The sequence below is a fragment of the Dysidea avara genome, chromosome 1, assembly GCF_963678975.1.
Source record: "Dysidea avara chromosome 1, odDysAvar1.4, whole genome shotgun sequence".
NCBI lineage: Eukaryota > Metazoa > Porifera > Demospongiae > Dictyoceratida > Dysideidae > Dysidea > Dysidea avara.
This window is the reverse complement of record NC_089272.1, coordinates 9,350,677-9,361,205: the sequence shown is the minus strand read 5'-3', so window position 1 is coordinate 9,361,205 and position 10,529 is coordinate 9,350,677. Positions and strand designations below refer to the sequence as shown.

Sequence of the window (10,529 nt, the reverse complement as noted above, 5' to 3'; positions counted from 1 at the left end):
ATTTCAGCTCCGTTTGAAAACAGGCGTTTTGCGTGATGATGTAATCACGTTGTTTTGAACGGGTTTCGTTATGTACAGAATCCTACGGATCACGTGATCACTTTTAAACCACAAAAATGACGTTACACCGGAAACGCTGGTCGAGTCCTTAAGCGCCTATAGGCGTTTTTTGCGTTCTTATTACTGTGCAGTGTTTAAAGAATAAGAAGCGTCTGAAACTTCTGTCTGACACGGTGAAATGGTTGATTAAGGCAAGGATGAAGGCATATGACAGGTAAACTTTAAAGATATTAAATGTGTACACTCGCACACCAAATACATACACCACAGGCTGCAATTTCTACACCTTTGAATAGAGCATGTTCAGCCTTGACATCCTGGTGGCTAACACTGAGGCTTAGCAACTATTAGTGCAATGCCATGTAATACAGAACGTGCATTGATTTTGGGATTATGCAGTTGGCAATGTAATTTTGTACAGGCAAAAACTTTAACAGGAATAACAAACAACTGTGCTCACAAAATAAATTAATCGGGCCATTCAACATGCAATTAATTCTAGTACCAGCACTGGTTTCAGGATACTGGGGGGCTTACATGTGTAGTAGGTTGAGTTCATTTGAGAAGTCGTGGGATTTTGCATGACCACTTAACAATAAGGTGATGTTTAATTGCAATCAGCTAGTCTAACAGTTCAATACTGATCCAAATGTCAGTTGATCAGTTTACCCACAACAAGTCAATTGTCACTTTAGGGATTAGCAAATGGCCAAGTTAATTTGAATATGCACTCAGCACCTGTACACTCTATTTGTAAAGTCTACGTGCTGAGTGGCTGGACCATATATTTTATGCATAACTGTGGCCACTGGGTATTGGATATGCAGAGGAGGTAGGACATGATGTCATGATAATTGCGTGATGTGGGCCATACTGTACATTTTGTCAATAGAATGTAGTTCTAGTTCACCTTAAAGTTTAGTGCTGTAATTGTCAAAAATGATATTTACTAATGTAGAAATTGTTTTATCTACTGAGCTTTATTAAGCTCCAGTGATCTTATGGTGAGTTTTGTAATAGCTCATCATTCAGACTTGTGTAATTGCTCATTATACTAGTTACCGTTAAGAGTTAATGTAATCGACCTCGGCATCTACAATGATGCTAGAAGCTTGGTACATTAGTTTTCCGTTATATAATTATCATCAGAATTCAATTAAATTGTGTAACTTTTCACTGAAATCACATGCGTTATGACATCATGTCCTACCCCCCTGTTAGACATATGTGTGGGAGTTCCACTGCGAGTGTGGCAGACTTTTCCATCGCAAGGGATCTTGTCCTGCACCAGTGATACTGTGTCAGGTTATGGTTGTGCCAGGTCCAGTTCTTCAGATCCATTACACAGATATTGTCAACTGACAGGCCGTTTAGGGTGTGCACGCAATCGAAGGGTTGCAAGTTCATTGCTTGGTTATTCCCAGTTTCTGTTGTTGTTTCCTTAAGCAAGAAAGTTAACTCGCACTGCTTCAGTATATCGAACTGTATAATAGGGGACCTGGTGTCAACTGGAGAAGTAGCCTACCCAGCTGTAACATCAATGGGTACCTGGGGAAGCAAATATCAACCATTCATGCCTCACATACAGGTGAAGGCCAAGGTGGGACTTCATGCACACACCTTCACTTGTGAGAGATGGTATAGCAGAGTACAATATAACGGTCGGCCATCGGCCATTTTCCGACCAAGTGATGCTGTTGACCGATCAATGTAGCCGTTAGTCAGCCATTTGTGCCGATCAAATTTTTCACAACTGTAATTCTTTATTATTACTAATATTAGTCTTTATAACATGTTTTATTATAGTTATTATTATTATCGTATCGTTACGTTTCCTTACCGAAGCTATTTAATTGCTGCGTGAAGTCTTAATCTCGTCGAAGCATCGACTCGATGCGCATGCGTAGGCTAGAGCACTGCACCTTGTGTTAACCCCAAATATCGATTGTGGGTTACAGTCGATGTTGGAAGAAGTGATCATTACACTGACTACACGAGTGGCGCTTTCCAGGAGAAGAAAAGAAAGTGATATTTGCGAAATGGAGGTACGATATTAAGTATAAGATGGCCATTTCGTGGTTAGAATGTGTAGAGAATGCACTGGCTGGAGAGAGTGGAATGAAAGTTGTTCTGCACACGCGACAGGTTCGAGAGTAAGTTTTGATCTATTGCAATTCACAAGAGAAATAGCTAGTTGGATAGTTATAATTCAATCTGTATTGACTCAACACCACTTGTAACAAAGCATTTAGCCCAGCTAAGTCTACAAACTGGCTGTACAATAATTATATACATTGATTCATATATATATTTTTGTAAGATATGTATGCAGCAATACAAATTTTGTACATGTATTACTAATAAACACAGTTAATTCTCTATAAAATGTATGTGCATAAAGTTGAGTGATAAGTAGCTGAAAGTGGTCTCAGATTCAATCTCAGAGTGATCCTTTTTCAAAAATTTCCTGTGGGGGCATGCCCCCAGACCCCCCTAGAAGACTTGTGCTTCACACTGCACGGTGTGCTTCACACTGCGGGGTGTGCTTCGCACACCAAGATAGTACACCGCTATCTTATGGTCATGCAATTTCAGAAATGGCCAATCAAATTTACTTTTGATTGGCCATTCTGTCCAAGCAATAATTTTTCCTTACATTGTACACTGTATAGCCTCCTGCAATCCCCTGGAGGATATACCAGCACTGATTCCTAGCACCTGAGTAATGCACTCTGGGTAGGGGTGACCATACCAGCATGGTAGCCAACTTTGCTTTGCTTTGTGTAGTGTAGCGTGCGTGCGTGCGTGTGTGTGTTTGTGGGTACATGTGTGTGAGATAGAGGCAGCATACACAAGTGGTTAAATATCGAAAGGTTCCAATTGCTGTTGCTTCCTTAAACAAGAAACTTCTCACATTGCTGTAGTTTACTCAACTGTTAAATGGGGCCTAGTGTGCTTTGGTCGTTATAATTACAAGTGCCACTGCCTCTATATCTGTGACTCTTAGACAGCCCCAAGTACTGTTCCAGAAGGATTTACCTGTACAGGCTCGACGCACAGGTAGTATAATCCATGTAATTTAAATGTATAGGATAGCAGTATTGTGATCCTATTGTAATATTTATTAAGATCCTGGTGAAGATAAGTTGTATTAGGGATTTTTTGGAAATGCTTTAACACTACCAGCCGCTCCATAGGCCTTTCGCCGGAATCAACCTTGGCTTGGTTACCGTAGCACAGATTTGGGGGGGGGGGGGAGGGGTTGGAAAGCTCTGAACATAGTGGTCCTTTCATCAAAGTGTGAATTGGTTGCTATGAAACCTTTTGTGACCTTTGTAAGTATTTAACATTTCTCTGATGTAGACACCTTTGAATTATGTTCCAATAGAGTTCCACTGGTCATCGTATTTCCAAGTATTTGAGGATATGTCCCAAATTATTTTTGGATATATACCGGTGTTTAGAAGTTCACGATTAATAATTATTAGTTGTGAATTTAGCAAATAATTGTGCGGACATTAGGTATTACATTAAAGTGAAAATTAATTGTGCAAATACATCAAAATGTTGATGGCCTTCTCATCCGGCCTGTGCTTTTTGGGGGGTGGGGTGCCACCTGTTGTTCTGTTCGACTGTAGTTTCCTCTTTTTTATGTCTCTGTTTTACTTTAGTCTTTCCTCATTGGCCATAGTCAGTGTCTCCCTGAAGTGGGTGATGACATTGGCTGGATCAAGTCTCTTCATTGTGGCCAGGGATTCACTGGTGAGCTTCCTGATGTGACTATCACTTTTTTGATTAGTTTGGTTAGATGCTCCATGATAGTTGCGGCTAGTTCTTGTTCAGCCGTAATCAGTTTTTGTATCCACTTGGGAGTAAATTCCCTGTCCCTGTGGTCTTTGTACATGATATTTGGCTCAATTTTTCCAGGTGGTACACTGCCACAGGCCAGTTCCATCCTGATTGCCTCACTGCTGTATGTCTCTTTGCCTTGTTGACCTGGCTAGTTGAAATCTAATTTTCACTAGTTCTTTCTCCAGCTGGAGCTGTTCAATAGATGTTGAGTTGGTTGTTGGCTATTCATCAGCGATGAGTTGTGTTAATAATAGATCATTATCATCATCATTATCTCTGCCATTTCCACTTGTCATCTAGCTACTGCTGCCATTTGATGATGTTGTAGGAGTGGCTGTATCCAATGTGGGGCTGGTGACAGCAGTAGCAATGGCTGCTGCTGATGAAAAGGCTCCACCATTATATATCAGTTACCTTCACCCTCCAAGGGATGATGACATCAGATTGTTAGTGGCAGCTGGCATGCCAGTTGTAACAGGCTGGACCTCTATGTCGTTGTCAGAGACATCCTCATCCTGACTGTTGGTCTTGATCTGACTCCGTCCATTACACTCAGTTAAAACAAGTTAAATCAGTTTGTATTTTTTTGTACATGCACATTAGTGAATTTGTAAGTTTTCTATTAATTTTCTTCTGCATTATTCAGGAATGTATCAATTGTGGCTTTAAAAAAATATGGTCTGATCTTATGGTGTCTATACACTGTAGCTACTTGAATGGAATGTACGTACGTAAGTGTGTGTGTGTGTGTGTCACATGTATGCTTCCAATAGTTGTTACTCTTGTGCTTAAGGTTGAATGGTTAGCTAGTTAGTTGGATAACTAGCTCAATGTTATTGTTCCTCTTTTTCTCTAGCTATGTGTGTCAATGCTGGCGTCAACCACTGGGGTGGGATTACTACAGCTCACTTGTCATCCGTGGAGTGGTGTTGGATTTTTCATGGAATATTTGAGGATCAGGTGAGCTCATGTGTAATTACAGATTTTTGTTTTTGTTATTATCATTCCGTGGTGATGAGGGGTTACTGTTATCAGTGCTGTTGGTAGAGTAGATGTCTGGTCTCCTTGTCCCTTTCTATCCAGTTGAGACCTTGTAGGTAGACACATTTTAGTCTGTTTATCCATAAATTCTATTGTTAGATCTATTCGTTGCTGGGGTCTATCTCACGTATTATTTGTACTCTCATGTTGTGTTTGCATTCTCCTTTTCTGGTTGAGTTGTCAGTATAAAATGGCTCAGATTGTTCAGTGATTTGTTGTCCCAATTTTGTTAGTTGTGTGTTTGTATTGAGGATGTATATGCATATCAATTTGATGTGTGTTTGTATTTAATTTCTTATAGTGCTCATTGATGAGCCGGTGGAGTGGTGTTTACACACATGTTGGAGGTCGTCAGAGAGTGACTTGTCCATACTATGGATAATTTTCATACAGTTGTTTTTGTATCCGTGCATTAGTTTTGTAATGCATGGCAAGACACTTGAAATTTATTAAATGTATATCTTCTACAGTTTCTATTATTTTGGTAGTCTATATTTCAATATTTATTGGAGCTGAATTGTGTTGTAGTGTAATATGGGTGGCATTGACCAGAGATACAGTTGGCTGGTTGCTGGGAGTAGGGGCTTCTGTTCAGGGAACTTACCAACGTGGCAACCGTCATTCGGTGTGATTGGCTTGTGGAGCAGATCATCATTGGACATGTTGCCTAATACCGTTTCTAATATCTCGGCCGTCTGGGGTAGCTTTTCAAAGTGTGTGTTGGGGGGAGGACCCTACGTACGGGCTGATTGTTGTGATGTAGGGTTATCCTGATGCTGGATGTAGTTTGTGCTGACATGTTCTATTCTTGCAGGCTTGGTCAGTCGTTGGCAATGAAAATTTGCTAAGGATAAATGGCATTTTCTGGTTGATACAAAAAGCATACTATACTATTTCTAAGGAGATTGATGTTGGCATGCCCCCACAGAAACTTTAAAAGCAGCATTTATTTGTTAATCCTCTAATCCAATCATTCACTGTCACTTTAACACAGGAAACAACCACTGTAGTTTGACTGTTCTACATAATTGGATACCATTTCATCATGTTTGTAACTTCTGATCTTTCACAGTATGTCATTATTGAGCAATCAAATATTTAATAGAAATATCTGTAATGGTAACAATTTTAAAATCTGATTTATAAACCATCAGCAATGCTTTCACACCCATAGCATAATTCAAGAGTGAGATGACTTCATCTCAGAGGCTTAATTTGACTGTATCTTAGTTTTACAAGACTATACAATATACAGTTGTTACAAAATCACACGACTTCTCAAATACACACCACCTACTACTCGTGAAAGCCCCCAGCATCCTCAAAACCAGTGCTGGAACTTGCATCTTGTAAATGGCCCATACAGTTGTTTCTTTTTGCACAAAATTACATAGCCAACTGCATAATCCCAAAATCAATACACGCTCTGTATTACATGGCATTGCACTAAGTCTCAGTGTTGGCCACTAGTCTCGCGTGGCCAGACCGCTTTTTTCCGTGTATTGGGTGGGGAAAAAAGGGTCTGGTGTAACTCCAGTAGCTGTTTACTTCTGAGCAGTCCCCAGACACTGGGGACGCTAATTGAATAACATTGGCCGCAAAGGAGGTGCCAATGACGTCAGTAAGTAAACTCGAGATCTGTTTATCCTTTAAACGAATGTTAATTTGCTCCGATGTCTCTTTTATAGCGTCTTGAAAGTTCATCTTCATCGTGTAACAAGACTCACAACCGGAGCAGGGGTGTAGGAATACTTCATAGTTTTACTGACGTCATGGCACCTCCTTTGTGACCAATGTTATTCAATTAGCGTCCCCGGAATCTGGGGATGGCTCAGAAGTAAACAGCTATTGGAGTTGCACCAGACCCTTTTTTCCCCAGCCAATATACGGAAAAAAGCGGTCTGGCCACGCGAGACTAGTTGGCCACCAGGATGTCAAGGCTGAACATGCTCTGTTCAAAGGTGTAGAAATTGCAGTCTGTGGTGTATGTATTTGGTGTGTGAGTGTACACATTTAATATCTTTAAAATTTACCTGTCATATACCTTCATCCTTGACCATTTCACCGTGTCAGACGCTTCTTATTCTTTAAACACTACACAGTAATAAGAACGCAAAAAACGCCTATAGGCGCTTAAGGACTCGACCAGCGTTTCCGGTGTAACGTCATTTTTGTGGTTTAAAAGTGATCACGTGATCCGTAGGATGTCTGTACATAACGAAACCCATTTATAACTACACATACGTAGCTAAGGAATTTGCTACACTGCTTCTCTAGATCTGAATACTGTGACTGCTCTATTAGAGTATCCAGATCCTGACTGTTCTATTAGAGTATCTCGATCTTTTCTTGCAAACAGTGTCCCAAAAAGTGGGGGGGCCATGCCGTCTCCACCGCCTATGAACCCAATGGGGCTTGATCACCAACATGCATGAAATAAGCTAGTTTTTTTTTTTGCAATTTAATTTTGTCATGTAGCTATTTCATGTTATACCTTTACAGTTCAGTTGTAGACATATACTGTACTTGAGTCAGTGCAGTTGTATTTAATATACCATGCAAGGATAACAGCTAAACAAGAAACAATGCATGATTTCTGCTGTGGGAATTATAATAGGAGTGTAGGAAAATATATTATTATTAGAACCCTAATTATTAGAAAATCATTAATTTCCATTATTTGTGTGATTCCACACTCTTTTAAAAAAATTTTTTTTGGCTCTATTGGATATTAAATACTTTATATGTAAATAAATAGGCATATAGCTGAATACTCCAGACACAAAATTTAACAGAGGTGTTGATGACATCCTGTAACACAGCATGATCAAGTAACAATAAATTTATCTGGTATATCAGTAGTTGTGAATTCAGTTCTGTTATCGTTAGAAAAATCTTCAGAGCATATAGACACAGCACATGCATCAGAGGGATGGAGGGAGAAGTATACACTTGCTGATGATTCTACAAAGCTGGAGAATTTTCCAAGGAGAACAATACAGTCAGCACGTGTAGCAATTGTCTTTTCTAGTACTGCAATAAACCCTCTGTCTGATATTCCACCCGCAGCATTTATCAACATTTCTTCTCTTTGTTTCATCTGGATGCGGCCATTGAAGACATCCGAGAATATTTGATCACGTAATGGAAATAGTCGTTTGTCAGTAGATGAATAATAGCCATCACTTCCAAGTGTTCCTAAGTCATAAGCCATGAATATTTCCCACTTGCTCCTAACCTTGTCCAAAGTGTGTTTAAGCTGTTTACTGCAATTAAGCAAGTACTGGCTCTTGAGAGAAAAAGGATCCCCTATAAGTTCATAACGCAAGACACAATGTGTTCTAAATATGATCCCTATATACTTGTGGGTACCAATGTAATGAGAAACATAATTTTCATATGCCCTTAAAACTCTCGTACTTGGTGATAGCTCAGGCGAATGTTGTGAATGATGGAAGTCAACACTCACAGAGTTGAGGAAAGAACTGTTAATAGATGTTTTCAATTGTATTCTCCATATATCTGTGCTCATGCCAAACCAATTTACAATTACTAAGGTCACTTCAGTTGGAGAATAGTCTCCAAATACATATGAGTTAAGCTCTTCCAGTGACATTGGATGCTCTGCTTTTGCATCACGAATAAAATTTACTACTCTGACAATATTGAAATTCTGCTTCAGCCACTGCATGTCTTTAGTTGCAATCTGCTCGTATTTTCCAGGTTTATATCTTTTCACATCATCTTTTCCATAAGTAACAACTATTGGCTTCCTAGCTGCTCTTAGTAATGTGTACAAAACTATCACTTTACGAGAACAATTGGATAAACACTCTTCCCATTGTACTAATGAACTTCCACCATGATAATGTGCCATTTTGTTCCACTTGTCTATATCATAATAATCACTGAATCGCAATGCTTGAGCATAGTTAGGTAGTGCCCCAATCACACCAAACATAGAGTTGACAGCAAACGGTTCAATAACTCTCATCTTCAATGTCTTAGCCCACATTTGTAGCTGCCACAAGTTTCGAGCTCCGTTTGTTTGCTCTTCATAATTGCTATAAATCACCATGTGGCCGTGTGATCCCTGTTCATGACTGTTGCCTTTACTATCTACAATCGGTTTTACCTGTTCATCATTTCCAGTACACTGAGTTACTGTAACTTGGTCAGAAACATTGTGTAAGCTTTCTATTGATGTACCTCGTGTTTGGTTAGTATCATTCAGAACCAAATTGTGGCTTCTCCACTTTAATATTGGCACCAAATATATTAATTTTACTGCCTTATCACTCTTTGAGAAACAGATGTAACTGAAGATGATGACTACTGCAAAGGTTAGTAGACCTCCAATTTTCAACAGTGTGGCAACTGTGATTTGCATTGTATTTACAACTCAGGTCCAAGTTGAATCTATGGACACACACAAATATTAAAACATTATTACTATTTATCACACAGTGAACAATGTATTAATTACAATCAGCTTCCAAGCTACCCCTATCCTAGAGGGCTGAAGAACATGCCTCATTATTCTTGATGATTTGAGTAAAGCAGATTCTTGTAACTTGTGAACAGAAACCACCACAGCTAAGCCATTCAAATACATAAAAGCTACCAAAATTTTGAGAAACACATCCCAGAGCACAAATGATCACAGGTGCTACAATTATTACTATTGCTATGATCAGGTCACATACTGTATAACCAACTACGCACATACAAACAGTAGCACCAGTATGTTTATTTACTGTGTTGGAGGTAACGCATTACATAATAATTACTACTATTGTGGTAACAAAGTAATATAACAAAATGGGCTTTAAAACAGGTAATATAACTCAAGTTACTTTACTTACAAATGTAACGCGTTACCTAAGTAACAAGTTACTGTAACAAGTCAAATATTATGTAATATTATTACTACAAGTAACGATGATTCTAGAAATTCACTTAGTAACATCTAGCCACAACAAAGTAACGAAGCCTACTGAATGAAGCTTATTTACCAGCTTCTTACTTATAACCACCATTTGCACACTGTCCAACAATGCAATCATGTCACGTTATAAGGTTGCAGTTTCACACATGACAGCTTAAGGCTGTGGACACAAAGTAATATAATATGTAATATTATTATAGTTACTTTATTATATTGGTAATGTGTAACTGTAACTAAATAGTTCAGTTGTAAATAATATGTAACGAGTTACTTGTTAAAAGTAATTGCCCCAACAGTGTTTACGTATTTATTTGATAAAACAATGTATACACATTAGGCCTGAGACCTTTCACAGTATCCATATCCTATTACAGACCAATAATTGTCTATAATCTAGATTTAAAAGAGTTAATTGTGGGTGCTGAAATTGCAAAACTAGGTAAATCATTCCTTCGATCAATTGTTTGATGGCTGAAAAGCTCTGTCTTATTGAAGTTCTGGCTCTTTGTTTCTAAACTTTTAGATGGTGTTTCAGCTATGACCACCAACAATCAAGAAACTACAATTATACAGTACATCAGTATAATGTGACCGGATTTGCGAAAAGGGGTCTTCCACACACGTCCAA

At 38.8% G+C, this 10,529-nt stretch overlaps 3 protein-coding genes across 21 annotated transcripts in view; 2 read left to right on the top strand and 1 right to left on the bottom strand.

Moving 5' to 3' along the window:
- Positions 1–108: 108 nt before the first annotated feature.
- LOC136255727 (uncharacterized) lies at positions 109–5,453 on the top strand. 16 transcript variants are annotated; one of them, XR_010701071.1, is made up of 5 exons: positions 112–274; positions 3,732–3,822; positions 4,559–4,635; positions 4,769–4,872; positions 5,255–5,453. XR_010701071.1 is itself a non-coding variant. In XM_066048574.1 (5 exons), the coding sequence occupies exons 1-5, from the start codon at positions 258–260 to the stop codon at positions 5,333–5,335; spliced, it is 378 nt and encodes a 125-aa protein (XP_065904646.1). In that variant the 5' UTR covers positions 115–257; the 3' UTR covers positions 5,336–5,453. The 16 variants fall into 16 exon arrangements, 3 of the variants coding, with proteins under 3 accessions (XP_065904646.1, XP_065904650.1, XP_065904638.1); XM_066048574.1 differs by having other exon boundaries at positions 115–274; positions 4,559–4,643; XR_010701080.1 differs by lacking the exon at positions 3,732–3,822 and having other exon boundaries at positions 109–274; positions 4,213–4,639.
- A 1,395-nt stretch (positions 5,454–6,848) lies between these two features.
- LOC136255542 (zinc finger protein 431-like) overlaps positions 6,849–10,529 on the top strand; it is a 135,508-nt gene continuing 131,827 nt past the window's right edge. For 2 of the 3 annotated variants that reach the window (XM_066048348.1, XM_066048337.1), the window contains exon 1: positions 6,850–6,871. The gene's annotated coding sequence lies outside the window, so the exon portion shown is untranslated. Of the gene's footprint in view, positions 6,872–10,529 lie in introns of all 3 variants that reach the window. The other variant, XM_066048342.1, reaches the window with a different exon arrangement.
- LOC136255375 (uncharacterized) overlaps positions 7,736–10,529 on the bottom strand; it is a 7,281-nt gene continuing 4,487 nt past the window's right edge. For both annotated transcript variants that reach the window (XM_066048136.1, XM_066048144.1), the window contains exon 2: positions 7,736–9,372. In XM_066048136.1, the coding sequence (XP_065904208.1) occupies positions 7,781–9,343 (1,563 nt within the window). In that variant the 5' untranslated portion in view covers positions 9,344–9,372 and the 3' untranslated portion in view covers positions 7,736–7,780. The remainder of the gene's footprint in view (positions 9,373–10,529) is intronic.

Excerpts from the sequence above, each read along its gene's own strand:
- LOC136255727 (XM_066048566.1), top strand. The coding sequence starts at position 3,625 with ATGTTGATGGCCTTCTCATCCGGCCTGTGCTTTTTGGGGGGTGGGGTG. Across the intron at positions 3,823-4,558 it reads TTGTGGCCAGGGATTCACTG|GAATGTATCAATTGTGGCTT; the intron begins GTGAGCTTCCTG and ends TGCATTATTCAG. Across the intron at positions 4,873-5,254 it reads ATGGAATATTTGAGGATCAG|TGCTCATTGATGAGCCGGTG; the intron begins GTGAGCTCATGT and ends AATTTCTTATAG.